Below are 22,884 nucleotides of genomic sequence, written 5' to 3'. Positions count from 1 at the left end.
CGCACGTGCAAGTGTTAGCTTGGTTGCTTGTTTGCATTTTGTTGATGTGCGTGGGCACACATATCTGCATTTAGCGTGCAAAACACTGACTGCACTTAAGAAAGCCCTGGAGCTGCTCCGTACCGTAAAACTGATGTCTCAGAGCTCCATTTCCTCCTAACCACAAAGTCTCATAAAGCTATGCACCCATAGTTAGCTAATGGCATTGACTTGTATATTGATGCCTCTGGTGCTGCTTGTATGGGGGGAAAACACCCTGATATAGATTTTTCCAACATGACCACATAACTTTTTTTTCTGAATCAACAGCTCTGTGAAATAATGTCTGATGGAGATGCAGCATCATAAAACCATAGAAGACGAATGAATAAAGTCTCACATCTGTTCCACAGGAGCGCGTCTGCAACAGACCGTCATGGAATATCTGAAGAAGACATGGGGGCAGGAGCGAAAATACAAGGCAGCAATCCATTTCATGCCCTGTAATAGTTTAAATCCATACCTACCCTGACATTACTTTTCATAGCCCGCTGTGTTTTTACATATGTGAGTAATAAAACGAGCCGGTAAGTTCTGCACTCGTGCCAAAAGGGCCTACAGTGTTTTATGAACACTGAGTGCAGCAAGCAAGCAAGCGTGTGTATTCTTTGTCCGTGTGTGAGTGTGTATGTGTCGAGAGTCTAGCGTGGGGGTGGGGGTCCAGTGGACGCCAAGCTTTCCATAATGTTTACTGACACAACACATTTTAATGGTTTCTGCTCAGCGCCAAGAATTGAGAAATCGAGTCACTTCAAAAAAGGGTGGCACACTACGGAAGTCCATTGTTTACACTTATGGCTTCAGCTATTTAAATCTGTGTGTTGTTGCAAAACTGCAAAGCAAGTATTGTTTGTTATTTGCAAAATTTCTCCAGGAAAAAAAAAAAACACATTCTTTTAGTCACAAGTTAAAAATGTGTTATTCTTTTCAAAGACACCTCATTAAGGCCACTTAAATATTACACTTTTCAGTCAGTGAACGAAAACATGGCAATGAAAATCATGTCAAGAAAATTGGCTCCTTTTGCACCTCAGCCAAGTATTTCTCTTCAGATTTGATTTCAAACTCTCAGTAACGTTTGAACAATGAGCTGAAACCCCGTGTGAGGTCCCAGCGTACAGCGCAAACGTGTGAACCCCACCCATTCTCTGGCCATATGCTGGGGAACGCCCAAGTACAGACAATAGAGAGATTGTTTGGCCTCGGTTCCGACTTTAAAGCAGTTTCTCTACCTCGCACACACCATGGGGCTTCATGGGAGACCCATCGCCACAACGATCAAAACAGCTAACACACATTGCAGCGGAGCAATGGAATTCTCATCTTTATTCCCATCGCATTCAAGTCTGTTTCTTGTTTATTCTGCAGGTCGCTGTGCGCTGTGGTCCAAACGTCTGCTGTGAGTTAGCAGCGCTGCAGCAGCAGTGGGCGGTTTTTCTATACAACCTATCTCTGTAAAGAGCTGGTGGGCCGCACTGACCGGGCCAATGGAACAGCGTGACTTCACTCTTTGACCATAGTGGTGTTGAATTTTCCAAGAGATTGTGGAGATTATCAAATTGCACATCACAATAATAATAATACAGCCAGGGTGGCTTTCTCATCAGGTTACAGTGCAAGGTGGCTGGGATCTGATCTTGTGAAGTTGAATCCTTTAAGCACACAGGTGTCAAACTCATGGCCCGCAGGCCAAATCTTGATCCGTCCCGCATATCTCTTTAGGTTCACTATACATTTTGGCCCACCTAGCTGCGCGCCAAACCAAAAGGACAAGAAACTGTTTTCAAACTGCAATTACACGACACTCAAAGCAGAATTTGGCAGATTTCTGACTTTGATACTCAAAAGTTTCCTCAGAACCAGAGCGTTTTGACATCCAGGCTGTAAAACAGGTTGCTGTGAGCCTGCTTTTAATTTGCTAAATTCTTTGATGGCGAACTTTTTTGCAGACCTTTTTTTTAGAGCTTTATGTCGACCAAAATGTAAGTGAGAAGACTACATGAGACATGCGATAATACAGTCAAAAATGTTTACTTTTTGGATTAAATAAAAGCATGGTAATAAACTACATGTCTGGCCCTGGATGTGATTGTCATTTTCCAGTGTGGCCCTTAGTGAAGTGGAGTTTGACACCCCTGCTTTAGCACCAGCCTGAGTCGGGTAATGTCAATACACGTGAAACACTGTTACAAAAGTACTTTTTTTTTTATTAAAACATACACAAAACATAAATAAAAAATAAAAAACTGAATAGAAAGAAAAAAATCTATCAGATGAAGATCTTACAGGTATGCTACAATCTTGTAGAATAAACAATATATCCATATTGCTTTTGGCTAGGCAAGTGCACACAGAATTGTCAAAATCAAGATACATAAATATGGAATTTTAAAATGAAGCCCCTGTGTTTGAATAACAAAAAGCGTGTCTACTATTTCCTCTAAGCGCTGTATAATGAATGTCATACAGACATCAAATATAAATGATTTTTTTTTTTTTTACAGCCAAAAGGTCACTTTAACAATGACCTGTCTCTGTACTTCTGTAGCTAATAAATAAATATTTAGTGCATATTCCCATTTGCCTCATTGACGAGCCAAATGAAAAACAAAATTTAAGTTAAAGATGAACCAAAGTCAATTTGGTTCCCTCTGGTTAAAGAAGACAGGAGTCTATTCGTGTCATTCATGGTCAGACAGTCCAGCTATCTGCATCACTTGTTGATTGTCATAAACATGACAAACAGATGTCATTTGCTCCTTAGTTTGAAGTGACGTTGTCCTGTGATTGCCTTCAGTGAAGCAAGGCCACCCATTACATTTGATTAAGACAGAAAACTGGATAACAAATGAGTTTTTGGAGCACACATCATGTAGTCTGGCTATCAGCAGACCAAGCTCAATCTTTTAAGATTGAACATGTCTGCTCTGTATTTTCTACTGCACAAGAGGCGTGATCAATGGGCATAGTTCAAATGACTCTGTACGCAATTGGATAGTCCTTCAACCAATCAGACCAACGATCCGGGTGACATAATTTGCAGACAGCAGCGACGATTTTGACGTCACTTTACATCTGAAGCGTTTAAAGACTCTATTTGTCCGTTGTTTATTTCTAAAGAGACACGACAATGTATAAAAGGCTCCATTACCTTGTAGCTCACATTATGGCTCCGTAGCAGACGCTTTTGTAAAAATAGGCTAACGATTGTGTCATAACCAAGTGACTTACTGACGCATAATAGAGGAATTACCGTATAGTACAGTAGAAGCTCGCAGGCAGTTTGGACTTACATGAGCTGTTTAGGTTTAATTACTGATGTTAACTAGCATGTTAGTTAGCAATAATTAGCCTGTGCTTATGTTATCTCCTTACATATACCTACACTCTCTGTCTCTGCAAGATTGGGAATGATTGAGATTTCTCTTGGCACAGCTACCAGAAGACTTCACACTTTCAGACAGGTTGCTCACGTGACATTTACGTTGTCTCTGTCAGTTGGAGGCTGCGCAGTAAAGCTGGCCATCACCGGAAAAGTGCTTCTAATATCCTTCACTGGTCTCCGTCCAGAGCAACGGGATCTGTTGGTCCATTATATATACGTCAATGGTTGCTGCGCTTTGGTGTCCGCCATGTTGAATGTAAACAAAAAGCTGCTCGCCGTCGCTGCGCTATCATCATCGCGTTAAAACCCGCCAATAGCGCGCCAGGTGGATAAGCCAGTTTGTGATTGGTCCCCGCAGATTTGTAACGGAAACAGGATAAATAAACGTACAGGTTTCCAGCATGAGCTGCAGGGCAAAATCAAATTGCCGGCAGATCGGGCTGGGGTTACCCGGTCTACACATCATGACCTTCTTTTTTTTTTTAAACTGCGTGTCCTGTGTCAGAGTCAAAGGCTACGTTCACACCGCAAGTGCCGGATTCTGATTTTTTTGCTCAGATCCGATTTTTTGTTTGGCTGTTCACATTACCTTTTAAAATGTGGCCTGTATCAGATTCCAGTGTGAACTGTTTGCGGTTTTGAACTGACCCGCATGCGCAAAAGAACAATAACAATGACATCAGACGCAGCACGCTGTTGCACTAAAGTTAGGGAGGTTATGGAGGAAGTCAGCATTTTTATTTATTATTCAGCTTTTAGTTTTTATTTTTTATTAAAATGTTTGTGTAATGGCAGCCATGCGCAGGTGCTGAGGAGGAGAAGACTGAAGAGAAAGAGAGACACATTTGCGGGGTTATGGATGCAACTTCACTACAGAGGTCTGTGTGACCGGACGGCCAATTTGCACGTCAGGACCGCTACGGGCCTCCACCACTCTGGCTTCGCCCTTGCACACGTTCCACGACTCGGGCCGGTGGTGCGCCCGACCCCGAGGGACCGGGATCCCACCTCAGCCGGCGCACGCCGGATTTCACTTTCATTGCACCACGGGGCGACCCCGACTTGCGAGCGCGTTAAACTCCTTGGTGGGTCGGGGGGGGTTGCCGGCATCACCTTTTACGTGAGCCGATCCCCGCCCTGGCGATGCGACGCGCGGTTGGGTAACAATGAGGACAGTCCGCCCCGGTTAATAGCCGCACTGGAAGCAGGGGGGCCTTGCCCCTCCCCGCGGGGAGAGTGGGCGCAGCGAGGGTTTTTGAGGTAAAAGTCACATCAAATCCACCTTGGCTGTTCACACTGCGGTCGCATTGAAAAAAATCAGATCTGGGTCGGATTCAGGACCACATGTGGAAGTGGCCTGAATCTGATCTAAAAAAAATCAGATCTGGGCTAGATTTGAGTGTTCACACTACTTCTGAAGAAGCCTGACCTGGTCACTTGACCCCCAAAAAAATTCAAAATTGGATTTGGGGCCACTTTGGCCTGCAGTCTGAACGTAGCCAAAGTGTATCGTTCTGAGGATGAAGTTTTGAAATGATGCCTAAGAGATTTGGACGGCGATATAAATCATCATCTAACTGCCCATTTCAGATTATACCGTTGAGCTACTTACTGCCAGGACACCTCATTGCCTGCCTTGATCACACTTACAAAACCTTCCAGGAAAACATTTGTGCATTCACTGCGGTGGCTCGGAGGCACACCTGGGAGTTGTGTTATTTTTATTCTGTGATAATCTGCTAAGTACAAGCAGATGCTCTATCAGCTGCAATGTTCAAAATGTAATAAATCCTTTCTCGCTGCACACTCTTGCCAACAAACTTACTTCCTACGTTGCTCCCTCATGGTTTGTTTAATTAGTGCATAAACACATGTCTGTGCTTAAGTCTAAATGTTCTTATCCGAACGGAAATGTATTGAAATTTCACAATACCGAGCCCAACACTTGGAAAAAAAAAAAGACTCCAGTGCTATTTGGAATCAAGTCGAGAGCTGTGTGTCTCCATTTTTTTTGGGATGCGGGGCAAGACAAGGTTTTTAAAAAGGTGACAACCTTTTCCATTATGTGTTCTCATAAAGGATTCCAAGGCCATTCTACGGAAGTGTATTAGGGCCACATGTGAAAAATATGTTTGAGTTCTGAGATTAAAGTCAGATCTCAGAATTCTGACTTTAAACTCAGAACTCAAATACATTTTTCACATGTGGCCGTAATCCACTTCCGTACTATTAGGTGAACAGCAACGTAAAAAAACAAAAAAACAACAACAACAACAACACATGAACCAAAAAAAAAAGAACATATTAACATTATAAAATCAATAACAGTGGTTCTTTGGCATATCAAATGTTCAGTAGCATGTCCGCTCCCCACGTGTTTTAATTTCTCAGTTACCCAACTTTATGGCCCCAAAATACGTCCCTTCTCCCTCCAGGTCCAGCATCCAAGCATTGGACACATTGACATACAAGGTGTCTCCCTCGTCCAGCCGGACGCCAAGGCCCTGCTGGGCGCAGTACATGTTATAGCTGGTGTTGTTCCAGCGCATGGTGCTGCCCGTCTTCATCAGCAGCACCGACTTGCCGTTCTGTTTGATGATCTCGCGGTAGACGTACTGGATGAGCTGGGTGTTGCTAACATCCACCGGCGTGCCCCCGGCCTGGCTGCTGCTGTCCTCTAAAGGCTCGTAGTAGCGGAAGCAGGTCTTGGCGTAGATATAGTAGAAACCCGACTCCATCACCTGCAGTTTCCCCTTCTGGTAGCCCATTTTGTGGCAGTGTCCATGCATCTCGTTCCAGTCGATGGTGATGGCCTTCTGCTCACCCTCTACACAGCATACAACAGACGTTTAATTTATGGTTAATTTATTATACTGTCATGGCTGTTGATGTGTTTTCATATTTTGTACTACCTGTATATGTGTAATTGTTGTCCAACTTTGTGTGTATTTATTAATAAATATATACTTTTCTTTTTTTGAGCAGCACTGCTCGGGAACGCAAATTGAATTTCAGTGTAAATTAATAATAAAGTTGTATCGTATCGTATTTTTATGGTTCAACACAAGGAGCAAAGAAACTCCTTCACACTGTCGAATTTTTACTTTTATTTCACCTTTACATTAAGACCATGTTCGTATTTACAATGGCAGCCTGACAAGTGGCAAACCCACTTAGGGTAAGGGAAAGAGGGCTAGAAAATAAAATACATTAGAAATACATACAGTTTAGAAATGACAAAGTACAACACAGACAGCGGTAAACGCATATTACAAGAGAAGTGAATTCGACATAGCATCCAAACAGTGGAATTACAACTTCCGTGTCCGTAATGTGATGCCCTCTGGCCCAAAAATACTTTTTCCCCCCATAGGATTACATGGCGAAAGAGATGTCTGTAAATCAGCATACCTTTTTTTTTTTTTTTTTTTTTTTTTTTTTTTTTAGGGTCACAACCTCTGCAAAATGACTCGTTTGACTTTCAGCATTTGATCCATTCGGTCCGATAACATTTGGAAAGTCTAGAAGAGCCGCACGATTAAATCATTTAATCTTCATTCAAGTTAGCAGAGGGCGAGACCGGAGGCGTAGGTCTCTAGTGCGCCTGCTCTATGGGCCGCACATTGAGGAAGCAGCGCCGATCATTTGGGTCATTTTATACGCGGGTGTTGAACTTTTTCACTATATACACCACTGAGCAACTCTCATAGGAATGAACAGGGCTCCGCCTTTTATGCTCTACTCAGTTTTTTTCATAAATCCATGGCAGTCAAATATTTAGAAACAATTCATCTCTGCATAAATACTAGTACGTGTGATGCAACCGTTTTTTGGTTTAATGATTATGTTATGGGCATTTCCACCTTGAATCACCAGGACAGCATGAAAGTGGAGAGGGGGTGTGGGGGAAGACATGCAGGAAACCTGCCGCGGGTCGGATTCGAACCCTGGGCCTCTGCGTTGAGGAATAAACCTCTTTACATAGGCGCGCACTCTACCAACTAGGGCTGCACAATATATCGTTCTTTTATCGTCATCGCAATGTCAACCGGCGCAATATACATATCGCGAAAGGTTGCGACACATCGCGATAGACACTACGAGACCTTTTGTGTTAGTTAATAGAAAATATCAGTAGAAAACTGCACTTTAAAGTGTGTCATTCTTTTTTAGTAGTGCCTGTCATTGTCAATTCCATGTTCAATTTGTTCAATAAAAGAATGTTAGAAATGATTGTTTGTTTTAAATTCAACAGGCAATTTGTTGTACTTTAAAAGAACACTGGAAGCAACAGAAAGGCAGAACTGAGTACAATGTAATATCTGTTAATTTATCGCAAGTAATATCGTTATCGCCATATTCAACAACGTCATCACGTATTTCTCCTCATATTGTGCAGCCCTACCACCAACTGAGCTACCCCGGGCAGCCGTGATGCAACCGTTTTAATTTAGTGATGTTGGCTAAATCTGTACTTGTAGAGAAGTTTAATCAGCTACATTGTGACTGACAGGTAAGTGTTTCTAGTGCAACAACAACCAGACTCACTCTTCGAGTACTCCTGGGGCACTTTGACTGGTAGATGAGCTGATGCCAGGCCCTCTTTTGGAGTTTTGCACCGTCTTCTCCTCGTGTCTCTCAGTGCGTTCAGCACCGGCTCCGTCTGTACTTCCTGTAGATAAACAGGAAAAGAAAAAAAGCTCATTTGACAAACACTGACTGACAGATGAAAGGTCAAAAAAAAAAAAAAAAACATCCCTTGTATCTTTTTTTTGTATGTACAGTATGTGTGTGTTATCCTACTCTGAGAAGTCGAAACGTATACCCACATCAGCAAAGAGACATCAACAATTAACCCGCACCCACAAACAAGGTTTTCTTAAAGCAAAAGTATTGTTGTTAAGACATATTTTACCGCAGCTTTGTTCAGCTGTCACTTTGAATAACAGTCTGATTGTGTGGAATTGTGTGTGTGTGTGTGTGTGTGTGTGTGTGTGTGTGTGTGTGTGTGTGTGTGTGTGTGTGTGTGTGTGTGTGTGTGTGTGTGATGATGAGCATACAATGACTGCATGTCTGTGTGTATTATCCCTCCTCTTTGGCTAGCCTGCTAACTTCTTATTACAGCCGTGGTTGTACTTGCGGCCGAAGGCTGTGACGGGGAGGCCTCCCGGTGAGTGTACGCTTTCAGATAGATTGCGCCTCTCACGGATTTGGCATAGTAAATAGTATCTGGACTGCATTCAGCCGCGAGTGCTGATTCTATTCGAGGCCGATGATGCCGCCATCCACAGTCTGAGCCGGGCCCGTCCTCCTCCAGGCGAGGAACACCTCCTTACACTCAAGGAAAACATGGTTTCCAAGCAAGTAAACAGTTACTGCACCGGAGCTGCCAACTCACTTACACATCTGGCACGAGATTATAATACCAGGCGTGAGGGAGTGTTTTCTTTTTTTTTTTTTGCCCCTGCCTGCCTACGCACCATCTTACACTCACACGGCAGATCTAAGTGACATGACCTCTTTAAAGTTGTACCACTTGGAAAACGTCCTTGCGGACACAATTTTGGATGCAGTCGTTATTGAAGTCACAACTTAATTTAAGCACGCGTGGGTACATTTGTGCAACAGATGCAAATAAATGAAAGACTCATGTACACTCAACTGAGTTTTTATCATATTCCAAAAAGGTGTTTTAACATGTTTCAGAGGCATTTCCTCTGATCCAATAATATCACGCATCCTGGCAATACAATCTCACCCTGACTCTGAGCCAACACCTCAAAAAAAGATGAAGACAACGGGAAAAATAGATAGAAACATACCAACTTAACCCTTGTATTGTCTTCCATCCGACCATGCGTCGTCCTCCCGGCTCAAAACTGAAAACCTTTCTCTAGGTCTTTTCTTTTTTTTCGACACTTTTGGCGCTTTTGTCAATGTTTTTGGCACTTTTTTTTAATGCATTTAATGCTTCTTTTCACTACCATGTATAAACACCACTAACGCCAACTTATTACCACTACTTTTACAATTATTTTTGTAATTCATGGTCAATAATAATAATCTTCATTTATAGGAAATCATATCTAATTCTTTGTCCCGGATGCTGCGCACCGAAACATTACATTTACCGCCGGTTACTGCGTTGCGCAACTCTGAACCTCCTGCTGGCTGCTGCGTGGCGCAGCATTTGGTATTCGTCATAACCCATCGGTTTTTGAGAATCTTTTGAAAAATGTGTTTATATGTTAGTGCTAAGGGAGCATGTTTTAATAAAACCTGTGATTCTTACCTCGACAATGTATTTTATTTCATGCTACAGAGGCTTAGATATTAAGATTTTGGTAGACGTTGACAATTCTTAATATTTTTTCAGAAAACCTTCAGGAGATAAGGATATTCATCCCAGAATAACATAGTTTTTTTTATAGGCGTTTTAGGAGTAAATGGGTTAAAAAAGCAAAATTATGAATTATTTAAATATTATTAATTATTAATATTAAAGGAAGGAGAATCACAGAAGCGTACATGTCAACGTTCAGTTTTAACATTTAAAAAAAAAAAAAAAAAAAAAAAAAAATGTAATAAAAACACCAAAAATGCAATGAAAGTAGAGTTCCAATTTTTTGTTGTACTTGGGAAGCGCGTTGTATGGAATCATCAACGTTATTTTTGGGCAATCAGAATTAGGTAGTTTCAAAGAAACCCATGTTTCGGATGTAGACATTTAGACAACACAAGGGTTAAAGAAGAAACCACACACAGCGCCTCTGAGCACAAACTCTGCTTGACATCCCATATAAACTCAACTCCAGAGCCAGTCCCACCATCACCATTAACAAGGTCTAACAATACTGCACCTGCGCTGCGCTAATATTACCGTGAAGTATTTATTCACAAGTCCAGACAAATTTGCACGGCTCTCAAGCTAAGATTAGCACCGCCACCGTCTGTCCTTCAAAAACTATTTGCTGCACAAACATGTTTTTTTTTAGAACAGTGTCGTGGAAAGAGACAGGGGTGAACTACGCCTTGCCAAGTCTATACAAAGTAATTGTGAACGTGCTCCCAATTGGCCCTACCTTGTGGGATCTATCTTGATTTGTGGCTGGGCCGCGACATACCTCTTTAACCAGGGAGAAGAGATTATTTAAACAAAGCAGATATGGCTCGGCAGTTTCCCTAAGACACCGTGTGATCTAGAATTAAAGTGCGGCATGGTGACTCTGCACCAGACGCATGTTGCTCCATGAAGGAGATGTGTCTGCCCTTTGATATATACCTCCAGCTACGGCTGACTTGATTGCACATGCCTGCTCCTGGAATACCACGTAGTGCGCACAGGCCTCAGTTCAGCCCTTTAACTACGCACCGCATGCATCATTTAACAGCTCCATTATGCTGATGAGTGGTTTCGGAGACGCTTCGCCAGAACAAAAGTCCTCTCACTCAAAGCTTGACCACCAAAGCAGATTGTCCTTCTGACACAGTTACAGTACAGATGATCCCCACGGATTCTAACCATTCGGATCATGGTGTGGGATTCATGATCCTGTGTTCTCACCACTCCCTGAGATCACACTGACCACAAGTCCCGGCCCGGTGCAGGCCTGGCCGGCACATCCTGTCTCACATCAAAGAGTACAGGGCTGCAGTGCTCACAGCTGTCCACCGAGGCCGGCTTTCTAAACCAGTGGTTCTCAAGCTTTTTTCAATAATGTTCCCCCTTTCAACAGTTTTTTTAAAGCCAAAACATTATTTCGCACTGGTCCCCTAACCAGTGCGAATAATTTTTGGTAGAAAAATAAAACCCTATATAAAAGAGGAAGAATACAGCGATGTCAGCGATAGATTTACTAAACAACAGCCTTGTACCTGGAAAAAATTTAAATGCTGATGAAAAAAAGCATAAAAAAAACTTGGAAAAAGACAGAAGTAGAGGCAAGAATAGGTCAAAAATAGTAATAAAAACGAAGAAAAAAAAACAGTAGAAAGAAGGAAGGAAACACTAGGGCAACACAAGTGAAAAAAAATTAAAATAAGTGACAAAAAGCAGAAAAAAAACTTCTAAAGAAAAAAGACAGTAGAAAAAGGGAAGGACGAAAGGCAAGAATAGGTCAAAACAAGCGACAAAACCTTCAAAAAATGGTGACAAACTTTGAAAAAAGCAGTAAGTACAGCCTTGTAATTGAAAAACATTTTGCTAAAAATGTCACATACCCCCTGCAGCCCTCCAAAGTACCCCTAGGGGTACACGTACCCCCTTTTATGAAACTATCATAAATCCTCTGAACCGACCACCGGCGGTCCCACGGCTGACCAGGGGCGGAGCCAGATGTAAACATTCTGGGCTCTGATGCTTTATTTGAAATGTTTTGAGGCTTTTGTTGCTTTCTTCGTCGTTTTTGTCGCCTTTTTTTTCTTTGCGGTTTTCTCAACATTCTTGGTGTTTTTTCGCCGCTTCTGTCGACGTTTTGTCACTTTTTTTTAAGCTTTTGACACTTTTTTTCGGATGTTTTTGTCACTTTTTCCTAATTTTGTGACGCTTTTCTCTATTTTTTCTCTCCTTTCTTACATCCTGTTTTGTAACTAACTGCTATGATTGTCTTCCTCATTCTGAAACCAGAACACAACTAATGATGACTAATTTTCACTCTGACACCTAAAGAGAAACTGACTGTCTGATGTCTCTAGTTTTTGAGTTACATAACATAGGTAGGGTTGCTCCATTGATTTGTCGTCCAGAGAGTGAGGGGAAATGACACAAAGTAGAAGATATTTTAAAAACCCTAAAAGATTCGGGGCTTTTGGGTGGGCGCTCTTGTGTAGAGGTTAACTCCACGACTCAGTAGCCGCGAGTTCGACTCCGACCTGCGGCCCTTTGCTGCATGTCGTTCCCCCTCTCTCTCTCTCTCTCCCCCTTCATGTCTTTAGCTCTCCTTTACAAATAAAGGCCTAAAATGCCCCAAAAAAATGATCTTTAAAGATTCTGGGCTTTTGAGAAAATATTTGGGGCTGGAGCCCCAGAAGCCCATCTCTGGCTCCGCCCCTGCAGCTGAATCTAACACAACACCTTGTGGGCCAAGTGGACCTGTCACCCTCACACCTCATAAAGCTCCCAGCATGCCCCCCCCCCGCTCCATGGGAAACAGCCGAGGGCTGTCTAACAAGACAGGCTGGCTGGTTTGTGTAAGTACTCCGCCAGGGATATCCAGAGCAAACACAAATACATGATTTCAAAAAGGAAATTAAATCATTATGGGGAAACCAAACACTAGTGAAGTAAAGCAGTCCTTTTATTCTGCAGTTTTACTTACTGGTTGCATTTCTTTTGTTGCTTTTGCTCGGCGGAACCAGTGCCAAAAAAATGGGCGCCGACTTCGGAGACAGAAGTGGATTCGAAAAAAGATATGACTGCAACAATTAAGGAGTCCTACTTTTAAAACTTCCTCATGCTACCGCCATTCATCAAAGGAACACCCTGCAACCGCTGACGCCAACGCGCGACTGACAGTTGATGCAGTAAAGTAAAGGCAATAAGCCATGAAGCTCATTTAGGATCAAGCTAGTCTCGTTTAGCCAGACCTTCCTCCACAGCGCTGCAGAGGAGGAGGGTCTGGCTAGTCCACACGGCATTCCGGCTATTGAGGAGGAGAGGGTGGGGGTGTGGCCTTGACCAACTGCCACTTTGCTCGTTTGAAAGCCATGATGTCTCTCTCTCTCTCTCATGGGTGGGCCAAATTCTCTGGGCGGGCAAAGCATAGAAGGGGGAGGTAACCTTGCTCCTTATGACCTCATAAGGAGAAGATTCCAGATTGGCCCAACTGAGGCAGGCCTCGGTTTACACCTATCACCATTTCTAGCCACTGGGGGACCATAGGCAGGCTGGGGGAACTCATATTAATGTTAAAAAAAAAAAAAAAACTCATAAAGTGAAATTTTCATGCCATGGGCCCTTTAAATGAATCGCCAACTATTTTGATCGATTAATCAGTTTGAGCCATTTTTAATGAAAAAGGAGTTATAATTCTCTGATTCCAGCTTGTTAAAGGGGCGCTATGCAGTTTTGGACATTTCTTTGCCGTTATCTCGCTTTTTGCTGGCAGGTTTCTCTATAGAGCTCCCACTACAGCTTCGGAATATATATTTGGCAGCTCCTATGTTTACTTGTGTCTGACTCCTCTCTCGGTCAGTCTGCCGTTCCCCCTTTCTCTGTTCCTCCGACAATGCTTTCCTAGCTTTCGGCTTCTCTTTTGCCGGCTCAGCCATGACGATAGTGTGAAAAACTCCATCGCTACCTTGTTAGCCGGTTCCTGAATGGGCGTATGTGTGCAGTGCCGTGAAGCAATTCGTTACATCCCGATACCTGATATCACGCGAGGGTGCAAGGGTGGTTTTTCTGCTCACATGCGCTAGGGGGAAGCGAGACGACCACCATTCAACCCGAAAAAAAAGTCATATAACCATTCCAATGACTCCGAAGCTGTTCAGTTAAGGTAAATTAAGCTAAAAAAAACTGCATAGTTCCCTTTAAATATGAACATTTTCTAGTGTCTTCTCTCCTCTGTGACAGTAAACTGAATATCTCTGAGTTGTGGACAAAACGAAACATTTGAGGACGTCATCTTGGGCCTTGGGAAACTCTGATCCACATTTTTCACCATTTTATACAACAACTAATCCATTAATCGAGACAATGATTGACAGATTAAATCATGAATGAAAGTAATCGTTAGTTGCAGCCCTAAATCAATCAAAGTCTACTCCCTTAAAGTGTGTTGAAGTAGCATTTGCAATAATGGCAATCATGCGTGGCAATGATGATTATTAATCAATAACGACATGTTTCATACAGCAGGAGTCTTGCTAAGTAATCTGATGTGTTTAGTGTCATAGCAAGAAGGAAATCTGTTAAAATGCAATCGAAGCGAGTGGAATGTGCTCCAGTCAGAGGGTGTGTTGTGTTGCTGTGTTACCCAGGGGTCAAACTCACCTCTATGGGCCGATGCGGGGCCGTGGATAAGTCTACCTGCAGAGAGAGCACACGGAAGCCGAGGTTAGACAGGAGAATGTGGAGAAAACCATTTTTTTAAACCATCATGTGTCAGCTCTAATGAGCGCTATCCGTCATGAGAATGTTTCCCTGACAGGTGTGGGTGAGAGGAATGTCATTTAGTTTGGATGGATGTGTGTGTGTGTGTGTGTGTGTGTGTGTGTGTGTGTGTGTGTGTGTGTGTGTGTGTGTGTGTGTGTGTGTGTGTCTGGTTGTGTGGGAGTAAGTTATTTTCCAAACTGTATGTCACTCTGCATTACTCCGCAGCAGGCGAAAGTCAAAGCGATGTGGAAACTGGTTCTCGTTTGCAGGGCTGATGTCTCTCGATAATTTAACATTTATTTGACAAACAAATAATGCCATCTACAGACTCATGCTTAAAGTGCTTCTCGTTATCTACACTTCTAACAAGTCAAGTTCCATTTTTCCATGTATGTATAGGCCTATCTTATCTTGTTGTGGGTTTTATTTTATCATGCATGATTTGTGTCTGTGTTTTCTTGCTCACTTTTCTTTTGAAGCACAGTGACTTTACGCCTGTCCTATATAAATAAACTCGACCCCTGACTACACTTCTATCAGTCCCAAAAGATCTGGACCCGCATCCCTCTCATCACATAATCACAAGAATCCCACATGAAATATGCAAGTATGAAAACAGCCATGAAATAAAACATTGTTTCTCTTTCTGGTTGCTTGTTCTTCTCTCTTTTTTTTTTTTTTTTTAAACTTTGCCTCCCTCCCTTTTATTTAGTTTTTTCCCCCCTCTGGCTCACGTCCAGTACATAACTAGCTACTACCACACTGCAGTGTGTTTATGCCAAAGACAAGCCAAAAAAATGTAACAAGCAAACACTGAGAAAGACACAGAGAGAGACAGACAGACGGACAGAGAGAGAGAGAGAGAGAGAGAGAGAGAGAGACAGATGCTCCCCAGGTGAACCTTCCAGCATCCTGACAGAGCGGAGATGTGGTCTGCTCTCTTGGCTTGTCGAAACATGACAATCATTCAACTCCAAAACCGCCATAAAGTTACAAAAACAACTGTGGCAGAAGCATAAATGTTATTTTACACGATCCCAGACACGCAGCCTGCAAGACGGCAAAGATGACCTGACAAAAACCAGTGGACCATGTGAGAACATATGTATTTTGATAGGATCTCTGACTTCGAACATCCACTCTTTTGCTCTTGAGCTTTCCCAGACTTCTCTGCCTCCAAACCCCTTGATAAACAGCTCTGCTTACGCTCAAAAGTTAACAACTCATCACACTTCTAAATTACAAATAGAACACCCTGATGGCATGTAAACATGCACGGGAAAAAGTGCAGCCTGGGAGCCCTCAAGTGCAAACACGACATTTTGCAAGACTGACTGAGATGTTATCGTTTCCACAACGGATTCACGATGCCTTTTAAGTCGAGCAGCAGCTAGACCCTAGACAATCTCTTAGCTGAAATAACTAATCCGTGGAAATTGTCACGCGGGCTTGTAGAGATGTTATCTATAAGTCGGGTTGTTATTTCTTTTGGTTTTTTTTTACAGCGAAGGTAGAAGTGTTGTAACTGCCTGCATGCCGCCGAAGCGCAGCGCCTTCAAAGAGACGCCAAAAGTGCACGAAATCTTGGCGCACAAACATGTAGAATTGGCTAGATGTTGAGGCTTTTTCCTCCCCCCACACTTGTGTCTATTACACCTACTTTACTTCTAAGAGGAGACACCGCCAACGTTATATAGAGCTAGGGAAAACGTATCTGGCACTTTATGGTATTATAAAAAAATAAAAAAATTGCGCAAATGTTGCTGGGATATCTGAACTCGCTTGGAGCCAAGTAGAGGACTGTTGACATTGTTTGGAGATAAATATTTACACACAGAACGAGTTTGAGTAAACCTACATGGCATGCTGACGGCAGAGAGTGACTTATTGCGCACGGGAAATCACATAACCAAACCAAACCAAAGTCACACATGAGCCTACCTCTTGCAGATAACCTGTCAGGTGTAATAAGATCGCCACGCTGGAAGCCACCTGAAGCAATCCCATAACAGCGAGGGTTCCGAATAGGAGCGGCCGGTAAGTGGGCTCCGAGCTCTGCACCGGGTGGAAGCGGTGCTGCCCTGCTTCGATGTCGACGGTGTTCCGCAGGTAGCCTCTGTAGTCGCTGTGGGTAGCTGCCATGATGCGCGCTCTGTGTGTGCCGTGCAGCCCCAGTGGCCAAGTCCCAGACTCACTGCAAGGAAGGGAAGAGAGTCTGCAAGAGTCCCTATAATCAGCGGTGGGTGGGCTGGAAAGAGCTCGCTTTCTCTGCAGCCAATCAGAGGGATCCTCCGGTTTACTCAATATTAGATAGAGCGACGGGAAAAACTGAAAACAAGACTGGCGAGCAGATCCACATCGACCTGAGCGCACGACAGGTAAAGCGGGCCCTTTATGGCTCCACAAACGCACTATTAACACGTCATCCACCCCTTCCGCGGGTCCCCCCCACCCCCGGTGACACATTCTGTGCACAACAGGGATGCAGTGAGTGGAGAATAAATTAGGCTATGACAAAAAAATCAACGCAACACCCATCAGTCATCTGTTTACAGCCTATAAACGCTAATACACAAAGGTTAAAACAACAAAAACACACAATGTTGCAAGGAAATACACAGAAGCAATACTAATAATTACATGTCATAAACTTGTTATTCATTTGAAACCAGTTTTAATTCATGAATAGGAGACTATTATTTTCATAGAATAATAATTTGTCTCCTATTCACCGAAAAGTCCATTCTCAGTGTTTGCATTTGAGGTTTTGAGTTTCCAAATCACACTTGTGTAAGTTGCATACTGGATTTTGATTGGCTTCTGTCTTAAACTGAGATTAAACTTCAGCAGTCAAATGCAAAAAAACAAAAAAAACAATCTATAGTGTCAAACAAGCTCTATGTAGACCTACAGTATGTGTCAAACACATTTTTGAGCAAGTGCAAGACTTTTAAGAATAAGTAAAAGCTTTGGGGTGTAAATTCATGCATCTCAATGTTATATAATACAACTAGATTGATTTGTTTGTCACATAATTATCATAGTTTGCCTTAGTCATCAATATCTCACTATGCTGGTGTGGCAGCTTCGGCTCAGTAGAGCTCAACTGGTCAATGGTACTTTGTGTCCTGTTCACTTATTAGTCCAATCAGACACAAAAAAAAAAGTGCAAATGCACTGATTATGAGCCTATTGATCAGTGACTAAAGTACATTTACTCAAGTACTATACTGAAGTACACGCTACATCTCAGAGAAATATTGTACTTTTTACTCCACTACATTCATCTGACAGCTTTAGTTACTTTACACATTAATATTGTTGCATATGAAACAAATGTAGTTTATACAATACAGTGTTTTATTATAAATTAAACTACCCAACAATATAACGGCCTATAATGATTTGACCATTAAACACACAACAGTTTGCATCATTTCCAGGTTCTAAAATGGGAGGATTTTTTGGGGTTTCTTGTAACTTCTAAGTAAATAGGTATTAGAAGAGACTTGACAGTCATCCATGCATTTTTCAAATTCTATGTCCTCTAAGATGGAATTGAAAAAAAAAAGTCCCTGGCAGGCTTTCAGCTTGGTCAGAGTGCAGCATCTGGGAGCTTAGTAGTCCACTCCCCGCACTCCTCCCCTCACTTTTTGTACATTTTGAAATGGAATACTTTTTGATTGGAAGCAGGCCATGAGCAGATCATGTAGCAAAATGCAGTTTGCGTCCAACCAGAAGTGCAAAAAAAGCAGAAAAGTGCAATACGATATACAAAGTATAAAAAGGTGGTGCATTGACAGGACAAGAAATATAGTGCAGTGTAGACAGTAGTATACAGTTGGTTTACAGAAGGTGGTTTAGTATAATATAAATTAAATATAAATATGTGTAGCGTATTAGCAGTCATGACCACATGCTGACTTCTATAGGTACTTTTTATTAGTTCAATATTTTGCGAATTACACTTGTTCACTCTCTGGAATAGTTTGATAAGAAGATCAGTACCGACAGTGATATCGATCTTCTCATCTCACTCTAGCCAAAAAAGAAAGTAGGCTAAGTGTATTTTCTCAAAATGTTGAACTATTCCTTTAAAGCAACACTAGAGAACCTATCCGGCTTCGGTCCCCCTACAGGTTGGAAGCGGAATTGTCCATTACATCACATTGTCCAGTTCATTCGAACTATTGATCCGCTACCCGATCTGGCAAACTTGCATAATGTAACATAATGGACAATTCTGCTTCCAACCTGTAGGGGGAGCGAAGCGGGAAAAGTTCTCTAGTGTTGCTTTAATATCTTCAGTATTCTTTAAATTCATACCCATCTAAAATGTTCATTTTAACCCTTTAGAACTTTATTTTCTAGTTACAATCTATAGAATATTCAGATTTGTCCTATTTCCTGTGTTTTACTCAAGCGGTAGTCTATAGCCACGACGTTCCACTTCCGGGATTGCTCTCGTTCTGACGGAAATTCCACCGGATGTCACTCTTTTCAGATGTCCATTTTCGGATGTTCGTCACCTTCCTCTTTCTTTGTGTTGGTGTTCTAACCTCCGGTGGATTTGTGAGGACTATGGTTAACTGCTCCTCAGATCTCTGCAGGGTAAATCCAGACAGCTAGCTAGACTATCTGTCCAATCTGAGTTTTCTGTTGCACGACTAAAACAACCTTAATGTGAATTACGGATGCACCTTGCTCACTGAGCTTAGCTCCTCCCCAGCCCCAACCCTCTCGTCCAAGTACTCCTGGCTCCCGAAAAAAACTTAGATGGCGACAGTGAAAAATACCCAACTTGAGGCTTCAAAACGGTAGTCCGCAAATCAAGAGGTGACTTCACGGTGGCTACATCCACTTTTTTTTTGTCTATAGTCTATATTTTAAGTAGAAGTAATAGAACTTCAGTATTAAAGGATGAGTTCACAATTTTTCAAATCTGTGTGAAAACAGGTTCCGATATGAACACTGATACAACTTTGGCTTGCTGTAATCATTCGTCCTGTCCATTTATACATCCCTTCCTGACATGCTTCCCATGGAAGTGATGGGGGACAAAGTTCACAGTGCTCGTTCTGTTCAGAAATTCATTCAAAACTTTATCGAAGCTAATATGAGGCTTCAGCAGTCTCAATTAGTCAAATCAAAGCGATCATTTCCTGCTTAACCCCGTGACTCCTGAATTTATTCACAATTATATAAAAAAATGTATTATGTGTGTTTCTGGCTCCAAGCTGATGCTAAATTAAGTTGAGATTGTTAATTTGTCTATAGCATATAGAATAGATATACATTTAGGTATGATGCAACTTAGCGACAACAGGCATTTATGGTAAAATTCTTTACGAAATGGTAAAATTAATAAAACACATTTTCCCATCTCAGATATGTAGATTTTATTCATGTCACAAAGTAATTGACAAATAAATGAATCTTGACAACAGCAAGAAAGAAAACCCTCTCCTACTCCCTAACATTGACAGTAGTGTTTTTAGGGTTAGGGGTTAGGGTTAGGGTTAATTTTGCTTCCGTGAACTGGAGTTCCCACTCCGAGTGCATGCAAAAGGTTCCTAGGTATGTATCGAATGTAAACAAACCGGCATTGGGGGAATACACATGCTATCTCGCCTGCAGTCGGAATGGAAGGGGTTTGATGCAAATTAGCGACAGTCGGCGTTAAGGGGTTAAAACTGCAAGATCTCCACTTGATTTGATTTCTACATACAAACATATATACTACGTGTGAATATATCCTTTACTATTTCTTTAATGTATGATATATGAAAACTTGTGCTGAAAATGACTCAAGTAAAAATTAAAATGCAACACTTTTTAGGTTTGCTCCATGAAACCACTTATTTATGCATAGTCACCATGACAGAGGCCGATCTAATACCATCCCTACCAGTCAGTCTCTTTGCACATCAGTGATGCACTCCAAAGTGGAAATCACCTTTCTCAGTGATTGGATCACGATACAGACGAAATAGAAGCCACTCTCCTTCAGAATTTTGTCAAAACATGTATTTTCCTGTTTTTCCAAAAGTGGTTGGATACCAAGAAAACCACCTCAATGACAGTAAGAGTAGAAGTGCAACTTTTACCTAAAATTTCCATGAAAAAGCTACTGCTCTACTCTAAAGACAGCAGGTGTGATCACTTATTTTCTGATTGACACTGAACACAAAAAACCTGGATTTCCACTATTTCAGCAAGTGACGAAACTACTACTGAGCGTCATGATCGTGTGAATCAGATTGTGTGGTGTGTGTCTGTCCGACCACAAAAATCCCAAACAGGCTTTCCTACATGAAAAAGCTGATGTCACTTCCTCTCACCTTCAGTTAGCTAAACCATTACCAAGCAGAAACTGCGTCTTACCACCGTCTTACAGATGGCATTAAATGATCAGCCCATTTGTTTGGCGAGGTTACACCTCTTAGGTGCGTTGTACAGAATCAACCCAGATTACCTTAAAGTGTTGAACAGTAAACAAAAACTTTCTTCCATGATGATGACAAGTTTGAGTTCAGAGTTCTACGCTGTTCTGTTTGATGACGTACATTAATCAGTGTTCTTTGTCTCTAAGCTGTGAATGAAAAGTGAAATTTGATTCCGCTCACACACCAGTTCCCCTGTATGTGAATTGTATATTTTTTTTTCCCTTTATATTATCATTTCTATCTCCCTTTTTGTACATTTTAAATAAGACATTTCTTTGTAGGAATCATTCTTTAAAGGAATCATTCCACACTTTGAGAAATACCTAACCATAACCCTAACCCTAACCATAACCATAACCATAACCAGTGCCTACCAAGACACCGTTGGGGGCAAAAAACACAGATAAACAAGTTAAATCAGAAGATAGAAACTACTCTCATATCTGTACACCAGTGCTATAGGCAAGACCAATACAAGTCCAAGACCAGGACTAGTCAAGACCAAGTCAATAATTTAATAATAATATTGATCCACAGTGGGGAAATTACAATTTACACTCTTGTTATTACACACTACACAGAGGCCTAAAAAGATCCACGTACCTGAGGTCAGCTACGTGGATACTTCTTTAAGACACACCGGCTTGCCCGGCCACGCCCTATGGACCTTTTTCACAGCAGATATTTTGACTTGTCATAGTAGGAAAAGCACAGCTGAACTTGATAACCTTAACGATGGCTCAATTCCATCAAGTGTCCCAGTAAGATATTTCAGTGAGTCAGTATGCACAATACCAGGGCCTCTCCTAAGTGGAATGCAGCCATCATTAATGGTTTTGAATACACCTGTGCTTTTCCTACTATGACATGTCAACATGTCTGCCGTGAAAAAAGGTCTATACCTGCACAAATGGAGAGACAGGACAGGCACCCTGAGTGGTTGGGGCGGGGGGGTTCGGTGCCTGGCTCAAGATCACCTTGGCAGTGCCCAGGAGTTAAACTGGCATCTCTCCAGCTACCAGTCCACACTCCAACTCCCATGGTCTGAACTACTGCTACCCCTACAAGACAGAGTCCAAAGAGGTTCGAGTCCAAGTCAAGACTGAGTCCAAAAGACCGAGACTGAAAACAAAAGAATCCTCTTCAAGACCACGTACTACGTATACCTGTTCAGAATGTATGTGACGCGAGAGACAGAACAAGCGCGGTTCATAATAATGATTAATACACCATGATTGATGCAATCTTGTTTCTTGTAAAACTGGAAAGGGGGGTCTAAAATTATAACACTTCGTGGAAATAGTTCATCCAGAAATTCATCCAGCTTGGCAGTAATTAAGTCATTATCAGAGCCTTTTCCACCGAAAACAGCATCATACTGAAACAGGAATCAACGCTGGCGAAAATTATTATTATTATTTATTACATTTATATAGCGCTTCATCATAGACACTCAAAGTGCATTTGGGGGGAGGGGGGGTGGGGACTGCTCTCTAACACCACTAATGTGTAGCACCCACCTGGGTGATGCAGGGTAGCCATACAACGCCAGAACGCTCACCACACATCAGCTAGTTAGGGAGGGGGAGGGGAACATATTTTTAGTGGTGGGGGAAACCAGAGAACCTGGAGAAAACCCATGCAGACAAGGGGAGAACATGCAAACTCCACACAGAAAGGCCTGGATTTGAACCCAGAACCTTCTTGCTGTGAGGCCACAACACTAACCACTGGGCCACCGTGCTGCAATCAGCCCAAATTAACCAGAACAGCCACATGTTAAACCACAACAACGAGTTGTCAAGCTGAGGGGAACTGGTCATTCTCTGATGTTTTTTTTAGAACGAGCATCATCTTTCACATTACGCAAATATTTGATCTATTGCTACTTAACAAATATTTATGAATGCAGCCATGTG

General features: G+C 42.1%; 1 protein-coding gene across 1 annotated transcript; it reads right to left on the bottom strand.

The window, feature by feature from the left end:
- Window positions 1–4,862: 4,862 nt before the first annotated feature.
- Window positions 4,863–16,901, bottom strand: tnfsf11 (TNF superfamily member 11). The gene is made up of 4 exons (XM_028591754.1): window positions 16,461–16,901; window positions 14,418–14,453; window positions 7,973–8,096; window positions 4,863–6,251 (listed from the first exon to the last, which is right to left on the bottom strand). The coding sequence occupies exons 1-4, from the start codon at window positions 16,659–16,661 to the stop codon at window positions 5,812–5,814; spliced, it is 801 nt and encodes a 266-aa protein (XP_028447555.1). The 5' UTR covers window positions 16,662–16,901; the 3' UTR covers window positions 4,863–5,811.
- Window positions 16,902–22,884: the final 5,983 nt, after the last annotated feature.

Source organism: Perca flavescens, chromosome 11 (assembly GCF_004354835.1).
Source record: "Perca flavescens isolate YP-PL-M2 chromosome 11, PFLA_1.0, whole genome shotgun sequence".
Lineage (NCBI taxonomy): Eukaryota > Metazoa > Chordata > Actinopteri > Perciformes > Percidae > Perca > Perca flavescens.
The sequence above is the reverse complement of the archived record's forward strand: the minus strand, read 5'-3'. Positions and strand labels throughout refer to the sequence as shown.

What these genes read in the sequence shown, in the direction of transcription:
- tnfsf11 (XM_028591754.1), bottom strand. Translation starts at nt 16,661, where the DNA reads ATGGCAGCTACCCACAGCGACTACAGAGGCTACCTGCGGAACACCGTC. An exon ending in TGACAGGTTATCTGCAAGAG is followed by an intron (nt 14,454 to 16,460) that starts GTAGGCTCATGT and finishes CTCTCTCTGCAG; the next exon opens with GTAGACTTATCCACGGCCCC. An exon ending in GCCCCAGGAGTACTCGAAGA is followed by an intron (nt 6,252 to 7,972) that starts GTGAGTCTGGTT and finishes TATGCTGTGTAG; the next exon opens with AGGGTGAGCAGAAGGCCATC.